This window comes from Nycticebus coucang, chromosome 9 (assembly GCF_027406575.1).
Source record: "Nycticebus coucang isolate mNycCou1 chromosome 9, mNycCou1.pri, whole genome shotgun sequence".
NCBI classification, from domain to species: Eukaryota; Metazoa; Chordata; class Mammalia; order Primates; family Lorisidae; genus Nycticebus; species Nycticebus coucang.
The window spans coordinates 36,456,350-36,479,492 of NC_069788.1; the positions used below are offsets into that span (position 1 = coordinate 36,456,350).

General features: G+C 45.6%; 2 protein-coding genes across 2 annotated transcripts in view; one reads left to right on the forward strand and one right to left on the reverse strand.

Annotated features, from left to right (window-relative positions):
- The window catches only part of PTK7 (protein tyrosine kinase 7 (inactive)), a 74,377-nt gene that overhangs the window by 45,824 nt on the left and 5,410 nt on the right, over positions 1 to 23,143 (reverse strand). The window lies entirely within an intron of this gene.
- Positions 18,395 to 18,900, forward strand: LOC128593208 (60S ribosomal protein L32-like). The gene has a single exon (XM_053601026.1). It carries the CDS (start codon positions 18,443 to 18,445, stop codon positions 18,848 to 18,850), a length of 408 nt encoding a protein of 135 aa, XP_053457001.1. The 5' UTR covers positions 18,395 to 18,442; the 3' UTR covers positions 18,851 to 18,900.

Consider the following 23,143-nt stretch of genomic DNA (forward strand, 5'->3'; position numbering starts at 1 on the left):
AGGTGGGTGCAAAGGGTATACAAGAGAAGAGAAGTCTCTAGGTCAGAGTAGGGGGATAAGGGCTCAGGAAGAATCCTGGAAGAAGGGTCTTCAATATAAGTTTTATGAAGGAATGGAGGTTGGCAAACAGAACAAGTCAGAAGTACAAGTACAGGGCACAGTCAGAGAAAGCAGAGTAACTTGGGATGCTCGCAGTTTAAAGGATGAGAGGGAAGTACAGGTGGGCCACTAGAATTCTGGTTTGGGGCAGGGTAGCAATGGAGGTGAAATATAAATTTACCTTCCTCAGGCTGTTCCCCCTCACTGTTGGTGCCACAGTGAGTCCCTGTTTCCAAGGAGGTGGTTGCTAGGATAGAAAATGGGCTGAAGGCTCGGCGCCTGTGGCTCAGGAGGCTAAGGCGCCAGCCATGTACACCTGAGCTGGTGGGTTCGAATCCAGCCCGGGCCTGCCAAACAACAATGACGGCTGCAACCAAAAAATAGCCAGACGTTGTGGCAGGCGCCTGTAGTCCCAGCTACTTGGGAGGTGGAGGCAGGAGACTTGCTTGAGCCCAAGAGTTGGATGTTGCTGTGAGCTGTGACACCACGGCACTCTACCGGGGTTACAGCTTGAGGCTCTGTCTCAAAAAAAAAAAAAAAGAAAAGAAAATGGACTGAAGAAGCTCTTTGTCATAGAGACCACACCAGGCACAGTCACAGAAGGCTGATGAGGGAATAATGCCATACCTGCTATATTGGCTTCCTGGTGCTGTCATAACAGATCACCACAACTGGGTGGCTTAGAACAACAGAAATTTATGCTCTCACAGTTCTGGGGACCAGAGTGCAAAATCAAGGTGTTGGCAAGGTTGATTCTTTCTGAGGGGGAGTGTGTCCCATGCCACTTTCCCAGTTCCTGATGGCCATGGGCAATTCTTGGTGTCCCTTGGCCTTGTACATGCATCACTTCAACCTATGCCCCCATGGTCACATCCATCTTCCTCTGTCTCTTACGTCTCTTCTCTTTTTCTCATGGGAACCAACGGTGATATACAATTGGTCACCTTAATGAATTAATCTTAACTTGATTATACCTACAAAGATACTAATTCCAAATAAACTCCTATTTACAGGTACTAGAGCTTAGGGCTTTAACATATCTTTTGTTGGTGGCGTCTGTAGCTCAAGTGGCTAAGGCGCCAGCCACATACACCAGAGCTGGTGGCTTTGAATTTGGCCCAGGCCTGCCAAACAATGACAACTACAACCAAAAAATAGCCAGGCATTGTGTCAGGAACCTGTAGTCCCAGCTACTTGGGAGGTGGAGGCAGGAGAATCGCTTAAGCCCAGGAGTTTGAGGTTGCTGTGAGCTGTGACGCTGTGACACCATGGCACTCTACCCAGGGCTATAGCTTGAGGCTCTGTCTCAAAAAAAAGAAAAAAATGTTTTGTTGCTATACTGTTAACCACAGACAATTTTCCAAGCACCTGTTCACATGATTCTAGCTCATTCATTTCAACCATTGTATACTATTTTACTACATCAATTACCCATAATCTATTTATCCAATACCCTAGTACTGGGCATTCATGTCATTTTCTTTTTTCTTTTTTTCCATTATAAAGAATACTTCAATTGAACTTCTCTGTACAGATACATAGGAACACTTAATAAGAGTGCTTCTTTCAGCTTGGTGCCTGTGGCTCAAGCAGCTAAGGCACCAGCCACATACACCCGAGCTGGTGGGTTCAAATCCAGCCTGGGCCCGCCAAACAACAATGATGACTGCAACAAAAAATAACCAGGCATTGTGACAGGCGCTTGTAGTCCCAGCTACTTGGGAGGCAGAGGTTTTCTGTCTCAAAGAAAAAAAAAAGGTGTTTCTTTCTATATGATGACTTCCAAAGAGAAAGGGAACAAAGAGAATGCAATTTCAAGTTTGAATGCTCTTCAAAAAGACTGCACCAAGGCCAGGCACTACGGCTCGTGTCTGTAATCCAAGTACTTTGCAAAGAAGAATCAATAGGATTTCTTGAGGCCAGGAATTTCAGACCAGCCTGGGAAAGATCAAGAATCTATCTCTACAAAAAAACAAAATAATTACCCAGGTGTGGTGGCGCACACCTATAGTCCCAGCTACTCAGGAGGCTGAGGCAGGAGGAGAGCCCTAGCCCAGGAGTTTGAGGTTGCAGTGAGCTATGATGATGCCACTGCACTCCAGCAGCCAGAAAATGAGACCGTCTCAAAATAATAATAATAAGATGCAGCAATTTATGCTTCCTTTATGCTTAATATCTTTGTCAGTCTGAGTGACTTTAATTAGTACTTTGTTTGAGACATTTAGTTTTTCCTTAACAAGACAAGGCAATCTTTCATGTTTACTGGTTAGCTAAATTTCCAATTATCCATTTCTATTTAACTTTGTTGCCTATTTTTTCTTGTTTATTTTTACTGTTACTTTTCTCTCATTGATTTTCTGATTGTCCATTTTCTATTGAACTTTGTTGCCTATTTTTAAATGTTTGTTTTTTACTGTTACTTTTTTCTCATAAATTTGTAATCAATAAGTTCATAAATACAAGACCTTTTCTGCATTATATGTTCCATTTACTAGCCCCCTTCAATGTCATTAAATTACTGCATACCTACTACATACCAAGCATCATTCTAAATGCTGAGAATACAGCAGGGAACAGGACAGTGAAGTTTCCTGCTCTCAATCGTTACTTAACTTCTTGGAAGCAAGATGCATTTGACCAGGCTCAAGAGCTCATGCCTATAACCCTGGCACTCCAGGAGGCCCAGGCAGAAGGACTGCTTGTGGTCAAGAGTTGGGAGACCAGCCTCAGCAAGACCCTCAAAATAGAAAAAAATTAGCTGGACACAGTGGCCACTCCTGTAGTCCCAGCTACTCCAGAACTGAAGAAGGATCACTTGAGCCCAGGAGTTTGAGGTTACAGTGGCAATATGATGACACCACTGCACTCTAGCCCAGGCAACAGAGAGACTCTATCAGAAAGAAAAGAGGAAAGGACAGGCGGTGCCTATCGCTCAGTGGGGAAGGTGCTGGCCACATACACAGAGGGTTTGAACCGGCCTAGGCCTGCTAAACAACGATGACAACTGCAACAACAACAACAAAACAAAGTAGCCGGGCGTTGTGGAAGGCGCCTGTAGTCCCAGCTACTTGGGAGGCTGAGGCAAGAGAATCGCTTAAGCCCAAGAGTTTGAGGTTGCTGTGAGCTATGATGCCACAGCACTCTACCCAGGGTGATAGCTTGAGACTCTATCTCAAAAAAAAGAGGAAAGGAGAGGGAGAGGAGAGGAAGAAAAGGGAAGGGAGGAGAGGGAAAAGGGGAGAGCAAAGGGAGGAGAGGAAGGGGGGAGAAGGGAAGAAAAGGGAAAAGGAAAGGAAGAGAGAAAGAAAGATGGTTTGGGCTGAAAACAGAGAGTGAATTCTTACCCTTGGGTACAAAGTTGCCTTGAAATTAACTTAAACATTGTCCTCGTTTGATCCATTTGAGAGCCTTCTAGGAAAATCTACTCTGTTCTCCAGCTGTCCCAGAAGGTCCACCAAAAGAAAAGTGTGGTTAGTGAAGGTGGAAGCAAGAACAACTGATGGTCAGGGGTGCCTTTCCCTGGAGGGACAAGCCACAGCCCCAAGCACCCAGAGCCTGAGTTTGAAGAACAAAGGAAGTTTTACGGAAGAACAATTCCTCTTCACTCCAAGTAGAGGAGGGTATCATTGAAACACTACTTTGGATAGCCGGGCGTCGTGGCGGGCACCTGTAGTCCCAGCTACTCGGGAGGCTGAGGCAAGAGAATCGCTTAAGCCCAGGAGTTGGAGGTTGCTGTGAGCTGTGTGAGGCCACGGCACTCTACCGAGGGCGGTACAGTGAGACTCTGTCTCTACAAAAAAAAAAAAAGAAAGAAACACTACTTTTGGTTTGACTCTACTTCTTTCCACAAGCCTCTAGGAGGTGATGTCTAATCGTGTATGTTTGCCTCTGACCTTTCCTCCACCCATTTGGAGGGGGGTTAGCCTCACCTGCAGATAGCACACATGTAGATATTCTGCACCCATGCACACACACCCCTCCATGACTGCTACGACAAGGGGATAAATTTGCCTGATCAGGGATGAAAAAACAAATTTCTCCCCTTCAGATTAAAGCCCGTTGTTCAACCTAGTTTTTACCACTAATAAAAGTGATATTCAAATCTCCATCTGTGCAATCCCTATGTCTGTCTGGTTTTCTCCCTTTCTCCCCCTCCCTACCCTATTCCCCAAATTGGTTTAGAAAGAGAAGGGGAGGCCTGATGGATCACGCCTGTAATCCTAGCACTCTGCGAGGCCAAGGTGGGTGGATTGCGTGAGCTCAAGAGTTGGAGACCAGCCTGAGCCTAGGCAAGACCTCATCTCTAAAAATAGCTGGGCATGTGGTGGGCGCCTATAGTTCCAGCTACTCAGGAGGCTGAGAATTGCTTGAGCCCAAGAGTTTGAGGTTGCTGTGAGCTATGATGCTACGGCACTCTACCCAGAGCAACAAATTGAGATTCTGTCTCAGAAAAAAAATAGAATGGTATTTACTACTTCAATATTTTTCCATTATATTGGTTTATGCATCAGTATTTTGGTTTATTGATTTTGTGAATAGATAAATGTTTCCATTGTATTTTCTAAACGGTTACTTGCAGCTAAACAGTAAACCTTCTGGGTTATGCATATGTTTTCTTTTTTTTTTTTTCTTCTTTGAGACAGAGTCTCACTTTGTCACTCCCAGTAGAATGCTATGGCATCATAGCTAACAGCAACCTCAAATTCCTGGGCTCAAGTGGTTCTCTTGCCTCAACCTCTAGAGTAGCTAGGACTACAGGTACCCACCACAACATCCATCTATTTTTTAGAGACCAGGTCTTACTCTTGCTCAGGCTGGTCTCGAACCCATGAGCTCAGGCAATCCACCTGCCTCGGCCTCCCAGAGTGCTAGGATTACAGGCATTCTATTTGGCAAAATGAGCAAATTTCCTCATTATTGGGTTTCCCATGTAAAAAATGGTACCATCGGGCGGCACCTGTCGCTCAGTGAGTAGGGCACCGGCCCCATATACCAAAGGTGGCGGGTTCAAACCTGGCCCCAGCCAAACTGAAACAAAAAAATAGCTAAGCATTGTGGCGGGTGCCTGTAGTCCCAGCTATTCGAGAGGCTGAGACAAGAGAATCGCCTAAGCCCAAGAACTGTGGAGGTTGCTGTGAGCTGTGACGCCAGCGTTGAGAACAGCGTTATATTTCATTTTTAAGTATAATGTTGACTGTAGTTTTAGATATTTGTTTAAAATCAGGGATGGATGTTTATTTGCATCTGGTGTCATTCCTGCCTCTATTGAAAGAATAGTGTAAGTCCTCTGACTGCCTATTTTGATGAATTATATAAGATTAAATTCTCCATGCATTTTTTTGCGGGGGGAGACAGAGCCTCACTCTATTGCTTAGGGTACAGTGCTGTGGCATCAGCCTCGCTCATAGCAACCTCAAACTCCTGAGTTCAACTGATCCTCTTATTTCAACCTCCCAAGTAGCTGAGACTACAGGTGCCCACAATACCACCTGGCTAATTTTTCTACTTTTACTAGAGACAAGGGTCTCACTCTTGCTCAGGCTGGTCTCAAACTCCTGAGTTAAAGCCATCCTCTTGCCTCAGCCTCCCAGGGTGCTAAGATCATGGGCATGAGCCACAGCACTGGCTCCTCCATGCATTTGGAATACATCTTTACTTGTTTATGGTCCATTATCCTCTAATACAGTGTTAGATTTAACTTACCAGTATTTTATACTAAACTTTTCTATCAACATTTCTAAGTAGTGTGGTTTTTCTTTTCTGCACTATCAGTCAGCCTTTGACAGCAAGGCTATATTAACTCGGTGACATACATGGGATGCCATCCATCTGTTCCCTGGCTCTATGACAGTCTATGAAATATTATAGGCTCTATTTCCTCAATGCTTTTCAAACTGTCCTTTTAAAACCATGTGATATAACATATATTTCAATTGTTTTTAATAGTTACTGGCCTATCCAGTCATTCCAATGGCTTCTGAATAAATTTCAGTTATTTGTATTTCCCTGGTATAGATTTCTAGGCATACCATCAAACATGGCAACCCTTAATACTAAAATCTTTTCCCGTCTCGATCACCATTATAATTATTAGTATGCATTTTATTAAATGGTAGCCCTCTGTTGAATGGTAAGCTCCTTGGAGACAGACACTTTGTTTATCTCATTTCCTGTTCTATATCCCTAGTGTTTTACTGGGTACCTAGAACGTACTCAAGAAATAGTCACGGGAGATCGGGGGTGGGAAGGGATGAATGATGAGAAATTACTTAATGGGAACAATGTACCTTGGTTGGGTGATACATACACTAAAAGCCCAGATTTTTTTGAACTTCACTGAGCATCTGGGGCAGCGTTAGGCTTTGTGGTAAAACTAAGAACACGATTTTGATCCACTTGCTCCCGTCTCACAAAAATAACATAAATACAAAATCTTGTATGCAGTTTTGATAGGTTCATATCCTTTGACAGAGCAACTTTTCTTCCAGGAATTTATTCTACAGATATACAAATATTGTGGTGGCATTCTTTAAAATAGGAAACCCTCAGGAACCAACCTAAAGTCCACCAGTAGAGAATGGGTCAAATAAACCAGGGAAGGAGGGCAGGGTAGAAGGAGTACAGAGAGCACTTGCTTCAGGCTGAGCTTCCTCTTAAAACACATAGGGGCCTTCCTGCCCCCACCCCATCTTGCACCCCCAACTCAGCAAGGTCCCAGGAGAGGAAGAAACATAAGCGGGGTACGCGGGAGGAGGTTAAATAATGAATTGTAAGTATGTTTTCTTTGGCCAGGGTAGTCTAGCCAAGCTCTGGGGGCTGTTGGGCAAACATTTTTCATATTTTAGTGGCTGGCCTATGCCCAAGGCAGTCAGAAGTTAAGTAAGCTTTGAATGAGCTGTACCCACGCTCTCCCCAGCCCCAAGAATTCTTAATGAGGTTCTAAGGCAGCGGCCTCCAGCAAACTCGTGTGGCCTTAAATATCACTCACCCTTCACTACTTTTAATGAATGCAAATGATTCAGCAACAAAACACTTAGCCTGGAGTGAAATCCATCTTTGTGTGGCTGGTTTCACCAGCTTACAGCCCAGCTCAGGCAGAGGTCTACTGGGCAGGCAGGCACACAGCCCAGGAGAGCTCCAAGTGCCCCAACTAACCTGGGCAGACCCACCCCCGACCCCCGCACACCCAAGGCAGTGGGAACACACTGCAGGAAATGTACAGCACAAAAAAAGGACCCCTGCTCTATTCCACCCCAACTCCACCCATCACCCAACAAGGTGCAGACCCTCACGTCTCCACCTCTTTACGACTCTGGATCTAGGGCAGAGGAAAGTGTGAACAGAAAAACAAAAGGTATTTCTTTGCTCTAATGAAAGGGGTTGGTCCTAGGAACCTCAAAGGGCTATCCCGTCAGCCTATATCCAGCTAGGGCATTCAAGGGCACCTCATCCAAGACACGCCCACTCTCCACCCCCACTACATCTGATGCCAGGTACCAGAACTCACCCACTGAGAACCTGAAAAGCTCACTTGGATCCTCACCCTCCTTTACCAACTTCACGGAAGCAACAAAAACAGAGGCAGTATAAATAACCCAATTTACACCCTGTTTCCAAAGTTCTCTTTTGGCAGCAAAAACTGAAAGCAATTTGTCAGGAGTCTAAGAGCAACTTTTAACTCATTTATTTCCAACCTGGGGCTCAAGGGGATTTGTTGCCCAGTCAGCCTGATCAAAACCTCCGGCCTAGTCCAGAAAAGGCAGCTGTTAATTCAGCCACCACAATCTTCACTTGCAAGATCAGCCACTGGCTGGAGATCCACAGAGTTCCATACAAACTCTCTCTAGGCTTTCCTGGTCATGGAGGTAATACAGAATCAAGGGGTGTAAGACCTAAACCAGGCAACTGGCTAAACTCAGAGCAAATGAGGGCCCACAAGTATCTATTTACCTGAGTACCTTAGACATACAAAGGGTCTCATACCTTGGTTGACTTGGTTTGAAAGAAATTACTGCCTTTCAGTCTTCATAAGAAAGAAGACAGGAAGATCAACCTCCTAAGAATAAAAATATTTACAATGTCTTTTAGAGAGCCTCTGAAAATAAAGTTGTAATCATCAAAATTGCCCTTGGCCGTACATCCAAGGCTTTCAGGGAAAGAACAACGAAATTTTTCTTTATTTTCTTTCTTTCTTTCTTTTAAGGCAAGCGAGAAACAGGTTTATTAAGAGAAAGTCCCTAGCCGGCGTTGTGGCGGGCGCCTATAGTCCCAGCTGCTCGGGAGGCTGAGGCAAGAGAATCATGTAAGCCCAAGAGTTGGAGGTTGCTGTGAGCTGTGTGACGCCACAGCACTCTACCCGAGGGCAGTAAAGTGAGACTCTGTCTCTACATAAAAAAAAAAGAGAAAGGGCAGCGCCTGTGGCTCAGTGAGTAGGGCGCTGGCCCCATATGCCGAGGGTGGCGGGTTCAAATCCAGCCCCGGCCAAACTGCAACAAAAAATAGCCGGGTGTTGTGGTGGGCGCCTGTAGTCCCAGCTGCTTGGGAGGCTGAGGCAAGAGAATCGCGTAAGCCCGAGAGTTAGAGGTTGCTGTGAGCGGTGTTACGCCACGGCACTCTACCCAAGGGCGGTACAGTGAGACTCTGTCTCTACAAAAAAAAAAAAAAAAAAGAAAGAGAAAGTCCCAGCTACTGGGGAGGCTAAGGCAAGAGAATCACTTAAGCCCAGGAGTTGGAGGTTGCTGTGAGCTGTGTGATGCCACAGCACTCTACCGAGGGCAATAAAGTGAGACTCTGTCTCTACAAAGAAAAAAAAAAGAGAGAGAGAAAGATAAGTTTACAGAGTGAGATCAAGATACAGGCTTACAGAGTAAGACATGTCCACCACAGGCAGCGTACGGGCCCTCACTGTGGTAACAAAAGGCAAAGAGGCCTGAAAGTTTTCTTTTTTTTTTTGAGACAGAGTCTCACTATGTCAGCCCTCAGTAGAGTGCTGTAGTGTCACAGCTCACAGCAACCTCAAACTCTTGGGCTTAAGCGATTCTCTTGCCTCAGCCTCCCAAGCAGCTGGGACTACAGGCACCAGCCACAACACCCAGCTATTTTTTTTGTTGTAGTTGTCATTGTTGTTTAGCAGTCCCAGGCCGGGTTCAAACCCACCAGCCCCTGGGTATGTATAGGCGCCCTAACCACTGAGCTATGAACGCTGAGCCTGAAACTTTTCTTCTTCTTTTTTTTTAATTTTATTTTTTTATTGAGACAGAGTCTCACTTTGTGGCCCTTAGTAAAGTGCTGTGGCATCACAGGTCGCAGTAACCTCAAACTCTTGGGCTTAAGCAATTCTCTTGCCTCAGCCTCCCAAGTAGCTGGGACTATAAGCACCCGCCACAATGCCCAGCTATTTTTTTGTTGTAGTTGTCATTGTTGTTTAGCAGTCCCAGGCTGGGTTCAAACCCACCAGCCCCTGTATATGTATAGGCACCCTAACCACTGGAACTATGCACGCTGAGCCTGAAACTTTTCTTCTTTCTTTTTTTTTTTTTTTTTTTTTTTTTTTTTTTTGTGGTTTTTGGCCGGGGCTGGGTTTGAACCCGCCACCTCCGGCATATGGGACTGGCGCCCTACTCCTTGAGCCACAGGCGCCACCCTCTTCTTTCTTTTTTAATTTTATTTTTTTATCGAGACAGAGTCTCACTTTGTGGCCCTTAGTAAAGTGCTGTGGCATCACAGGTCGCAGTAACCTCAAACTCTTGGGCTTAAGCAATTCTCTTGCCTCAGCCTCCCAAGTAGCTGGGACTACAGGCACCCGCCACAATGCCCAGCTATTTTTTTGTTGTAGTTGTCATTGTTGTTTAGCAGTCCCAGGCTGGGTTCAAACCCACCAGCCCCTGTATATGTATAGGCACCCTAACCACTGGAACTATGCACACTGAGCCTGAAACTTTTCTTCTTTCTTTTTTAATTTTATTTTTTTATCGAGACAGAGTCTCACTTCGTGGCCCTTGGTAAAGTGCTGTAGCATCACAGCTCACAGTAACCTCAAACTCTTGGGCTTAAGCAATTCTCTTGCCTCAGCCTCCCAAGTAGCTGGGACTATAGAAGCCCAACACAACGCCTGGCTTTTTTTTTTTTTTTTTTTTATAAAGACAGGGATATCACTCTGGCTCAGGCTGGTCTCAAACCTCTGAGCTCAGGGCAATCCACCCTCCTCAGCCTCCCAGAGTGCTAGGATTATAGGGGTGCCACCACGCCTGGACAAGCCTGAAAATTTTCTTGACACTGCAACAGGGTTCTTCCTGATTGTCCAAGGCACATTATCTACAATACCTTATTCTTTAAGACACTCTTATAGGAAGCCAAATAAAGTAAAGAAGGGCATTCACTTGATAGAGGAGCTGTTAAGTTTTTACCTCCTCAGCTCCTTTCCACCTGGGCATACCTACCAAGGGTTAAACTTCTGGGTAACAACACAGAAAGGATGCATTCTGAAACCCCTATAAGGTGGAGTACCTAAGCCTACAGAAGTAAACATATGAAGCTAATGTGTCCTGAAAGGTGAAAGGTGACATTCGGCAATGTTCCAGGAACAAAACAGAACAAACGGCACCAGCTGTCTCCATGAAATTAAGATGAACCCCACTAACCCCAAGCTGCCAGGGGAAGAAAGTGCTACCTCCCATCACCCTATTTCCAGCCTCCACCCCTAACTTTGACTGTGTGCCTTCTCTGTACCCTTGTCTTGTTAATTACTCTCTTCTGGTTCTGTCTTCATTGCTTTTCAACAATCCATTCCTGGAGTGACTCTCCAGTCTTCCCCAGGAACAGCTCAACCTTTTGAAATGGAGACTTTGCCATCAGAGAGACTCAGACAGATCCTTCCAGGTTTAAGCTGACCCATCAAAGGTAAATAGAACTTGTTTGTTTCCATAATAGATTGTTTGCCCTCTTAGGACATCTACCTCCTCTTTTGGACAAATCTTGCCTTCTGAGGACTTAAAAGTCCCCCCACAACCCTACATACATGCACACAATAATTAGCATGATGCCTCATGCCTTAAGCATCATTTGTTATTTATGTGCCTGACTAAATGGAATAGAGTGTCTATTAAAAGTTACTGGTGGGGGGGCAGCGCCTATGGCTCAAAGGAGTGGGGCACTAGCCCCATATGCCGGAGGTGGCAGGTTCAAGCCCAGCCCCAGCCAAAAAAAAAAACAAACTATTAAAAGTTACTGGTGGGCTGGGCAAGGTGCCTCAGGCCTGTAATCCTAGGACTCTGGGAGGCCAAGGTGGGTGAATTGCTTGAGCTCATGAGTTTGAGACCAGCCAAAGCAAAAGCAAGACCCCATCTCTATTAAAAAATAGAAAAACTGAGGCAAGAGTTGGGGATTGCTGTGAGATATGATGCCATGGCACTCTATCCAGGGCAAAAGCTTGAGACTCTGTCTCCAAAAAAAAAAAAAAAAGTTACCAGTGGATGGGAAGCAAAAACAGGCCTGCAAATTAATCACCTTAATCAAAGTTACTACCATCATTTATTGAGCATTTACCAGATCACAGACCTAAGTCCTTCACATATACTGAATTTCAAAAACTCCACTGATTTTAAGAGACACCATTATTTATGTTCACTACAAGGAAAAATAGTACCTGTTGAACTAAGACACGACACTATGTACAATAGTCCCCCCTTATCCTTGGGGGACACAGTCCAAGGCCCCAGTAGATGCCTGAAACCACAGATAGTACCAAATCCCATATATACTGTGTTTTTTCCTATACATACATTCCTATGATGCAATTTAATGTATAGACATAGTAAGAGATTAACAATAATAACTAATAACAAAATAGAACAATTACAACAACATGCCACATCACTGCTCTGTGCTTTGGAGCACAGTAAGTAAACTTAAGGTTATATAAACACAAGCACTATGATACTGCAACAGTTAAGCTGGACAGAAGGTACAGCAGAGAGGGACAGTCAGCAATTTCATCATGAGACTCAGAATGGTATACAACCTTAAACATGTTTTTAATAATTTTTATTTTTTTTAAGTCATTTGTACATAGATCATGAATACATTTATGCCATTATGGAGTTCAATGTGTTAATTATTTGTACAAATTGGAGTGCTTACATCCTACTAATCAACATAGCCTTCACCTCATTTACCCAATTACAGCGTTAAGACATTTGACAACCTTAAACTTTTACATTGTTTATTTCTGGAAGTTTCCACCAAGATTTTTCATCTATGGTTGACTGTGGTTGACTGAAACCACAAAAAGTGAAACCATAGACAAAGGAAGACTAATGTAATTGATTATAAGTTACATCCCAATTTCAAAGATGTGAAAAGAAAGAGCATCTTAGAATCAATGAAATATACTATATACTATCTCACTTAATTCTAAGTAGAATTCTTATGGAATTGTTATTATCTTCATCTTACAAAGAGGTAACTGAGGCTCAGAGAGGTGATGTGAACTGACTAAGGTTTCTCAGCCAGTAAGCTGTGGAGGCAGAACTCAGTTCCTGAATAGATTTCTGAATTTCCCTGGAGGAAGGGGACAAAATGAGGGGCAGCTCAAAAAGACCCTTCCGGGTTAAAGCTGCCCATCAAAGGCAAATAACACTTGTTTGACTGATCCCTAAAATTAGGGTCTTTCTTCAATTGCACCTTCCCTGAGCCTACTTCCAGAAACAATAAAAGGAAAACAGGTTTCCCTGGCTCCTTCCTTGCAAAACTGGCTGGAAGTGAGGGGGAACCTCTCAGCCAACTTGTTATATATAAAGCACATTTAACGAGCCTTTCAAGTCCTGAGAGTGGGAGAAGGAAGGGTTCATTGGAAACCTGATACTTTAGCAGCCAAGCAAGAGGGACAGGATCCTTAGCATCAGCCTCTGGGGATAAACACCATCCCAAACTCCTTTGTCTTCCAGAAGGAGATACTTCCGGGGGGTGAGGGGGCAGGCAGGAGGCAGCAATGCTTTTTATGACAAAGCCCACCTAACAACAACCATCCACTGGAGACCTGGCTGGGGTCTTTGTACAACCCACCTAACCATAAACTCTCTATCTTTTCCTGAACCTGCTGGGGTTCCTCTCTCCACAAATACCTGTGACCATCATAAACACCCTTAAACAGCCCTAGTTTACTGCTGCTGCTAAATGCAGCCTGCCTGCTGCTAAATGAGGGCATTTGTTTCAAATTTGCAAATACCGAAAGCAGTGGAAACCTAAGTCCGCCCCTAAAATGAAATGTTCTGCATTCCTCGGGGCCTGAAGCAACCACGCTTCAAAAGCTGTGAGAGGCCCTGGCTGTTTACTCACTGGTGGGGCTATTGGGAGAGCTATTTCCCTGCTCCCTGAGGAGACTCCTTTGATCCAGGCCGGGTGGGAAGGGGCAGACAGAGGTGCCACCCGCACCCAGGGTAGGCTGCGCCTGCGCTCTCGCGCTCCTTTCCAGGTCACTAGCGGTAGCTGTGGAGCGCCTGGAAAAAGGAGCCTCTTGGGAAAGCCCAAGTAGAGACTCGCCTAAAATTGCTGCCTGGAGACTGAGCAGGCCAGCCCAACTGGCCGCCTCCACAGAATCTCTCAGACTATCTTCAAAGGCTCTTCAGACAGGGGTAAACAGGCTAAGAGAAGGCACAGGAGGTCCAGAAGCAGGGACAGCATCCTAGCTAGCCTCTTACACAAGAAATAAAGGGCAAATTCCCCACTCCATTCCCCCATTACGCCAAGCAACCCAGGATACTCAATCTAAACAGGGTGCAGGCGATTACTGAATAAAAGCCTTTTGTTCTGCAAAGGGGTTTTCAAAAAGGGAAGGGGAAGATGAGAGAGACCTTCCTCGAGGCCCCCAGGGCTGTTCCATGACCCCACCTAGCCCCCTCCCCTCAACACTCCAACTACAGGAAGCCTGGACCCCTGGGATAGAGAAGGAGCCCAGATCACAGGCCCAAAGCTGCTGTTCAGTTGGGCATTTTTTAATTGGCCGGTTTAACCATTGGTTTAATTTGCTAAATTAACCAAACTGATGGAATGATCTGTCTTTGTGTTGAAACTACAAGACAAAGCATTTCCTTTTTTTTTTTTTCCTTAGTCTGCAAGACAATGTTTTCTTTGTGATTTGTTTTGTTTTTCAGGTGGCTAGAAATGAACTTTGGATCTCAAGTGCCATCCTACCACATCACCTCTCTAAGTACTTCTTGGCCAGAGGATGTTTTCTCTCTCTTCTCCCAGTCAGGAAAGGGAAAGAGCTGGAGCTTTCTTGGGTTTTTCTGTTTGTTTGTTTGTTTGTTTGGAGGGTTTTCTTTGACAGATGAGCAACAGTGGAATCAAATCACCAGAGTTGCCCCTTTGTAGCCTTCCATCACAAAACACAGGTTCCCACATTGAAACCTGAGAACTTCTGAAGCAAAAGAACAAACTCAAGAGTGGTCTACAGGGGTGGGCACGGTGGCTCACACCTGTAATCCTAGCACTTAGGAGGGCCATGGATTGCTTGAGCTCATGAGTTCGAGACCAGCCTGAGCAAAAGCAAAACTCCATCTCTACTAAAAATAGAAAAGCTGAGGCAAGAAGACCACTTGAGCCTGAGTTGGAGGTTGCTGTGAGCTATGACGCTATGGCACTCTACCCAGGGCAACAGCTTGAGACTCTGTCTCAAAAAAAAAAAAGAAAGAAAGAGTGGTTGACAGTTCAGCAAAAAGGAGATACACCTGGCAACAAAAAACAGTAACAAAAAAAACTTGCATCTCCCAGAATGTCAAATGTCATGGTCCAACCTCTTGTGAACACTCTTAAGAATTGAAAGACTTAACTCCAGAGCCAGAAGTTGAAGAGAACCCTAAATGATCAAGCCCCTACTATGTGCCAGGGCCTGAAGTACCAAGTGTGGGCACATCTACACACATCTTATGCAAAAGTATAATAGTAGCTCAGCGCCTGTGGCTCAAGCGGCTAAGGCACCAGCCACATACACCTGAGCTGGTGGGTTCAAATCCAGCCCAGGCCGCCAAACAATGACAGCTGCAACCAAAAGAAAAAAAAAAAATAGCCGGGCATTGTGGCAGGCGCCTGTAGTCCCAGCTTCTTGGGAGGCGGAGGCAGGAGACTCGCTTGAGCCCAGGAGTTGGAGGTTGCTGTGAGCTGTGATGCCACAGCACTCTACCCAGGGTGACAGCTTGAGGCTCTGTCTCAAAAAAAAAAAAAAAAGTGGGCGGCACCTGTGGCTTGGTGAGTGGGGTGCCAACCCCATATACCGAGGGTGGTGGGTTCAAACCCAGCCCCAGCCAAACTGCAACAAAAAACAGCCGGGCGTTGTGGCAGGTGCCTGTGGTCCCAGCTACTGGGGAGGCTGAGGCAAGAGAATGGCCTAAGCCCAGGAGCTGGAGGTTGCTGTGAGCTGTGATGAAACAGCACTCTACCAAGGGCGATAAAGTGAGACTCTGTCTCTACCAAAAAAAAAAAAAAAAAGTATAATAGTTAGAAGCAGCAAACTCTATTAACCACTGCAAGATGACTCTGTTACCACCTACATACTCTCCACCACAGTAGAGCCCAGTGTATGACTCCCGGCAGGCAGCAGTGGTCTGGAATGTGGCAGCACACCTACAAGCCAGGGCCTGTAACTGCCTGTGACCTTACAGTACCAGGAGAAGGCTAAGGACTCATAGTTTCATAAGAAAAGTTCAAACCATGGGAATTCAGGCACTGTATTCCAGGTTTTTAGACTATAGATAGGCTGACAATAACTTTTTTTTTTTTTTTTTGAGACAGAGTCTATGTCACCCTCAGTGGAGTGTTCCTGGTGTCACAGCTCACAGCAACCTCTAACTCTTAGGCTTAAGTGATTCTCTTGCCTCAGCCTCCCAAGTAGCTGGGACTACATGTGCCCACTACAACTCCCGGCTATTTTTTTTTGTTGCAGTTGTCGTTGTTGTTTAGCAAGCCTGGGCCGGTTCAAACCTGCCTGCCTTGGTGCATGTGGCCGGCACCCTAACCGCTGAGCTATGGACACGGAGCTGACAATAACTCTTTGAAACTTTTAAGATATGTACAAACCTCCAAGTGGATCACTGAAAATCTTAATCTAGCTGTTTTATAGAGGGGCAGGGTGGATTCACCATCTGGAATGCTAGAGTGCAAAAGATCTCTCCATGTATAAATTATTGAGATATTCCTTATGGTAGAAAGATCAAAAAGCTTACTCCACCCTCTGACTCTGCTCCTGAATCCACCAAAAGTGTTGTCTCATCTGCAAAATCCACTTCCCCACATTTACTGTCCTCCAAGGCATGCATTTGTAACATTTCCTAGCGATGATGGATATACAAGAGCAAACAAGAAACTGGCACTCTGGTCTTAGCTCTATTCCTTACCAGCTCTGCAGTGCTGGGCAGATATACTTTTGTGCCTCAGTTTCTTTACCTAACAAATGCTACCCCTCCCCCTAAAAAACACCATCCTTGTCTGCCTACTTCTCATCCTTATTGATAAGATCATATGTCAGTGTGAGTAAAAAGCATTTTGTAACTACAGAGCAGGGTGCAGTTGTTTTACAGAAGAGGCTTTCCCAAGCTACACTCAGCCCTTTCTTCCCAACTTTAAGCTTCCCATCAGTTTTCTTCCTTCTGTACAAAAGAAGAAAAGGGGACTGACCAGGTAAATATTTCTGCCTCCTCTTACTCAGATAAAATCTCTCACCTTTTTTTCCTCCCATAAGAATTCCTTCCCGGGCGGAGCCTGTGGCTCAAAGGAGTAGGGTGCTGGCCCCATATGCCAGAAGTGGTGGGTTCAAACCCAGCCCCGGCCAAAAACTGAAAAAAGAAAAAAAAGAAAAAAAGAGAACTCCTTCCCAAGCCTCTCCAAAATTTACTCAAACCTTCGATTCTCCTTTGCACCCAGAGAATTATACCCTAATTCCTACATCACCAGTTGATCAAGTCTAAACACATCTGTACCCACGCACTAGAGACTCCAAAATAAAACACAACCCTGAGATTAAAATGCTCACCCCAAACAAAGGGCAAGGAGGAGAGCTGAAAGGTATGGCAGAAACATGGCTGGAGGTGCCACACAGGGCCAGTCTCATAGGTCACCATGGCAAGGGGCCTTCAAAGTCTTCTGTTCTCCAGTTGAGGCCCAGAGAGGAGGATGGGACTTGCCCATGGTCAGACAGAATTTCTGGGGCAAATGTGGGAGCAGGGTCCATATCTCTCTGCTTTGAACCCAGTGCTCCTCCAGGTGCCTCCTCAGGCTGAGGCGGTATGGACAGTACCAGGACATCCACAGCTGGAGCCCATCAAGACGTAGGCCTCGCCTTTTGAGACAGGTAATACCACTTCTCTTGCAAGAATTCCTCCACATCAGGAATACCCACACACTTTACCTGTGGCCATGGGAGGCCCTGGTGTCCCTAGGGAGAGAGGAGACAGGAAAACCTGACGCTCCTTGATAAAATGTGAAATAAACTCTAAGCCAGGTGCGGTGGCTCACACGGGGTCTCCTAGGACTCTGGGAGGCCGAAGCAGGTGGATCAGCTGAGCTCAGGAGTTCGAAACCACCGTAAGCAAGAGTGAGACACCCCCTCCCCCGGTCTCTAAAAATAGCCAGGCACTGTGGCAGGCACCTATAGTCCCAGCTACTCCGGAGGCTGAGGCAAGAGGATCACTTGAGCCCAAGAGTTTGAGGTTGCTGTGAGCTATGATGCCACAGCACTCTACCAGAGTCAACAAAGTGAGACAAGGCAAGGGAAGAGAAGGGGGAGGTGGAGGGGGGAAGGGAAGGGAGGGGAGGGGAAAGGAGGGGAAGGGAGAGAAGAAAGAGGAGAGAGGGAGGAAGAGGAGAGAAAGGAAAGAAAAATGAACTCTGAGTTGCCCTCTCCCCCACTAGAGACTCAGCCAGCCTTTTGCATCACTTAAGGCTAGGATCCTGTATCTATAACACAGCAAAATCTTCCGGTGGAGCGAGGAGCCCACAAATAGGCCAAGACCTCAGGAGCCACAGATCTACAGTGTGGAGAGGATACAGTCACCGGCTCCAGCCTCCGAGGCTCCTCCTACTATTGTACATTTAGGTAGCAGTGCCCTACCTCACCTCCACAGGAGGAAGAACAGTAGTGAAAAGGGCTAATCTAAAGCATAGCATTAGCACAGAAGTCATAAAAATCATCTTGACCCATCAGCTGAGAGGCTAAGAGTCATTAGTTGCAAGATCCTCGTTCCATTGAGACAGTCACATATAACTATATAGGTTGTGCATTGCTTAAGACACCTGGCCAGCTCTCTTCCTTGGCACTACCTACGGAGGTGGCCGCCATCTCTTATTCAGCATCATGGCCGCCCTCAGAACTCTTGTGAAGCCAAAGATCGTCAAAAAGAGGACCAAGAAGTTTATCCGGCACCAGTCAGATCGATATGTCAAAATTAAGCGTAACTGGCGGAAACCCAGAGGTATTGACAATAGGGTTTGGAGAAGATTCAAGGGCCAGATATTGATGCCCAACATTGGTTACGGGAGCAACAAGAAAACAAAGCATATGCTGCCCAGTGGTTTCCAGAAGTTTCTCGTCCACAACGTCAAGGAGCTGGAAGTGCTGCTGATGTGCAACAAATCTTATTGTGCAGAGATTGCTCACAACGTTTCCTCCAAGAACCGCAAAGCCATTGTGGAAAGAGTGGCCCAGCTGGCCATCAGAGTCACCAATCCCAATGCCAGGCTGCGCAGTGAAGAAAATGAATAGACAGCTCATGTGCACATTCTATTTGTGTTTAAATAAAACCATAAATACTGGGGGGGGGGGGGGAAAAGACACCTGGCCAAAGTGTCAATACTGAAATGCTGCTGGAAGTCCACTAGCCAAAGTCTTGAGCCCCGGTGCAGGGCTGGACCCAACTGGAGGAAGGGGTACTTACTGCTAATGTACACAAAGGCACTGTATGAGCTAGCTGTACCTCAGCAGTCTCCAAAGCAGACAAGCATTCCCCTCATTGCTCCACCACTACCCCAAGAAGGAGACATAAAGAGCCAGTGTGTCCCCTGGGGGAGAGACCCTGCATGCCAGTGCCCACTCTGGCTTCTATAACCACCTGGGAAGAACCCTCCACCCTGGGCGGCACCTGTGGCTCAAAGGAGTAGGGCGCTGGCCTCATATGCCGGAGGTGGCAGGTTCAAACCCAGCCCTGGCCAAAAACTGCAAAAAAAAAAGAAAAGAAAAGAAAAAAATAAACTCCACCCCTGATCACACAGCACCTCAGGAATCCCCACAGCCTAGGTAGAAGTTTCTATAAATTACACAGATTTGCTCCATGGGGAAACCCCCACAGCTACCCTATGATGATAGAATCCCTTCCCTTGGGTATCATAAAAGTCTGCCTAGGCTGGGAGAAGCACAGTTTACTACCTGTACTACACAGTTTACCTGGAAGAACTTCAGCATGCCAGGAGAGATGCAGCCCTGAACCAGCACTGATGCCCTCCCTCCCTCCTCCAACGCTTGGGAGAATCTACTAGTGGGATAGAACAACTGCATAGATCCAGGAAATGCAAAGTGGTTGTGCCCACATTTCTGAGCTGCTGTTGAAATGCTGAGAGACACATTTAGAAAACCTATCCTTATGAATGAGGAAACCATTTCTAAGGCTACCAGTCAAGAGGGACTTTGTTGAACCCTTGAAAACTGTTGTAGAGAGTGATGACTGGAAAGAAAGGTTAACTTCAAAGAGAGACAAAGGGCCAGGACAGTCTCAGGGAGAGTTGTCAGAGGTAGCCAGAGGTCAACATCTCCACCAACGATGAGTGTTATGTCACTTCACAGGGGCAGGAGGCGGGGATCAGCATTACTTGCAGATGAGCAAACAGAGACTCAGAAAAGTTAATAAACCAGCTCAAGCTGAAGTAACTACAGAGCAATTGAGCCAGGACCCAAAAACAGAAAAACCGGCGTCACAGATCCATAGATGTCTCTTCTCTCACTTCATCACGCATGGCTGCTGGCTGCCTACATCTACCATATTTAGAAGTTCTGGCCCTCCTCTCTGAAGCCCTCCCACTCCCCATTTGCCTCCATGTCTCAGAGTTACTGTTCCACACATTCTGGAATGTTCTATTCTACTTAGCACTTTGCCAAATGGTGTCTTTCATTATTCTTCATCTGATTCATATCTCTCCATCTTGTCTACTTCCTGCCTCCCACCCATCCTTAACTTCACATAGAAAACATACAAACACTTTGAATGGACTCCCTCCTAAGCCCCTCAATACCAATATCACCCTCTTTCTCTCAATACCACAATCTTCCTTCAGACTGACAAATTCTGCTTACCCAGTGGTTCTCAAACTTGAGTATAGGTAAGAATCTCAGAGGAAGCGCTTTCTTTTATTTATTTATTTATTTATTTTTAAGGAAGCTCTTTCTAAATGCAATTTCCTTTTGGAATTTGAATGATGTAGTTGGATTGGCTATTCTAAAATTATAAATTAAGGCTCAGTGCCCATAGCTCAGTGGTTAGGGCACCAGTCATATACACCAGGGCTGGCAGATTCAAACCTACTCCGGGCCTACTAAACAACAATGACAACTACAACAAAAAAATAGCCGGATGAGAATATTTCAGATTGTATATGAATCCCGCACATTGTACCCCTTGATTGCACTAATGTACACAGCTATGATTTAACAATAAAAATAAATAAATTAAAAAAAAAATAGCCGCAGAGAGGCGCCTGTGGCTCACTAGGTAAGGCGCCGGCCCCATATACTGAGGGTGGTGGGTTCAAACCCGGCCCCGGCCAAACTGCAACCAAAAAAAAAAAAAAAATAGCCGGGTGTTGTGGCGGGCGCCTGTAGTCCCAGCTACTCGGGAGGCTGAGGCAAGAGAATCGCTTAAGCCCAGGAGTTGGAGGTTGCTGTGAGCTGTGTGAGGCCACGGCACTCTACCAAGGGCCATAAAGTGAGACTCTGTCTCTACAAAAAAAAAAAATAGCCAGGTGTTGTGGTGGGGACTTGTAGTCCCAGCTACTTGGGAAGCTGAGGAAAGAGAATCACTTAAGCCCAAGAGTTTGAGGTTGCTGTGAGCTGTGGTGACATGGCACTCTACCCAGGGTGACATAGTGAGACTCTGACTCAAAACAAAAATTGAAATTAAAATTCACAAATAAGAAAATAATTTAATGACTCCTCCCCCAATGATTCTGATAAGCAACTCTGCAGGAAGGCCCAGGAAACTAAAATTTTAACCAGTACCTCTGGTTACCTTCCTCCCACTGTACTCTCCACTATACATTTTTGATAAACATACATCTACATCTTCTTAACATGTGACTCAAATCCTTACCCCATGACTTGGGATCTAAGTTTTCAGAAGTTTTATATATATACACACACACACACACACACCAGCAAGTGCATATCCTGCGTATCAACTTCTAACAGGAGCTTGGGATCTGCAGGACACTTGGTCAATCATGTCCCAGTCCCCTGTAATGCACATAGGGAGACAAAGAGCCTGGCAATGCAAAACCAAATAGCATGAGAGGAAAGGTGCCAGCATGTGTCAGCCCTTCAAACCAAGCTTCCTCCCTGCCCCACTGCCATTTGTGTAGCATTACTGGGGAGGAAAATGGCCTGAAATCAGAGAAGAAAAGAGGATGGAAAAAGTGACATAGTACAGAGGACTTCCTCAAACCACTGACAAACTGTGGCAGCTCCCATCCCAGCTCCACCAAAGCGCCAGGGGGCTCCCCTGGGCTGAATGTGCACTCAGCAGTGAATTCAAAGAACCTCGTGATAGGACTCCAACACAGTCACAATGACAGAACTACAACACCTTCAGGAAAAAAGACAAGGCAGATGGCAGCCAGAGCAGAAATGTGGAAGGGGCAGGCAGCAATTCCAGGGCAAGACTAGGACCAGTGCCAGAAACCATGCCCTGAGACTACAGCCCTATCATGTGGCTCTGGGCAGGGGTAGCGTCCAGGCACAGCAGCAGAGAGGCGTGTTACTGAGGTTAGGGAGTGCACAGGGAGGCTAAGGGATGCAGGCCAAGGACATCCAACCCTGCTTAATGACCCTTTCTCTATTAGGAAAACACCAAAGACTAAATCCCTGGCCCCAAACTACTTTGGCTCAAATATTAGCGTCTGAACTGACCAACCTCCATCCCAGATGAGTCTCACAGAAGCTACATTGGCTTAAACACAAACTCACACAAACCTCCTCACTCCAGAATATGAAATGCTCCAAAGACTAACAACACTACAACTGTTGATGCCTAGAAAAGACATGCCTCCCTTTATGAACCAAATGGATTCCTGAAAAGTCATCCACAAATCCAGTTTCTCCACTGGCTTTTGTTATGAAATGAGACATATGCTTCTCTAGGAAAAGCTGAGTCTCCAAGAGGAAATAAACATCACATTTAGTGTTGCAAACCTTCTAAAGTCAGACATTTATTGGACAAATTTTATTTTATTTTTTTTTTGGCAAAAACTAATTCAAATTAAGCCCAAAGTAAGATAATTATTTTGAGACAGAGTCTCACTCTGCTGCACAGGCTAAAGTGCCGTGGCATCAGCTTAGCTCTCAGCAATCTCGAACTCCTGGGCACAAGCGATCCTCCTGCCTCAGCCTCCTGAGTAGCTGGGACTACAGGCACCTGCCACAATGCCCAGCTAGTTTTTCTATTTTTAGTAGAGACAGGGTCTCACTCTTGCTCAGGCTCATCTCAAATCTGACCGCCAGAGTGCTAGGATTATAGGCATGAACCACCATGCTTGGCCCAAGGTGAGAGAATTTTAAGCGTTCACATGAACTAAGTTATTTATTTATTTATTTATTATTATTTTTTTTTTGTAGAGACAGAGTCTCACGGTACCGCCCTCGGGTAGGAACTAAGTTATTTAAAGCAAAACTTCAAATATTATATAGATAATGGGCCCCTAATTTATATTGTTGCCAACAGGAAATCTCTGCACCTTGAATTTTGGTACAAACAGGGGATGCCTAGACCAAGACTTCTAGAACTCAGGGGTGCAG

Coding starts and splice junctions, on each gene's coding strand:
- LOC128593208 (XM_053601026.1), top strand. CDS start 18,443: ATGGCCGCCCTCAGAACTCTTGTGAAGCCAAAGATCGTCAAAAAGAGG.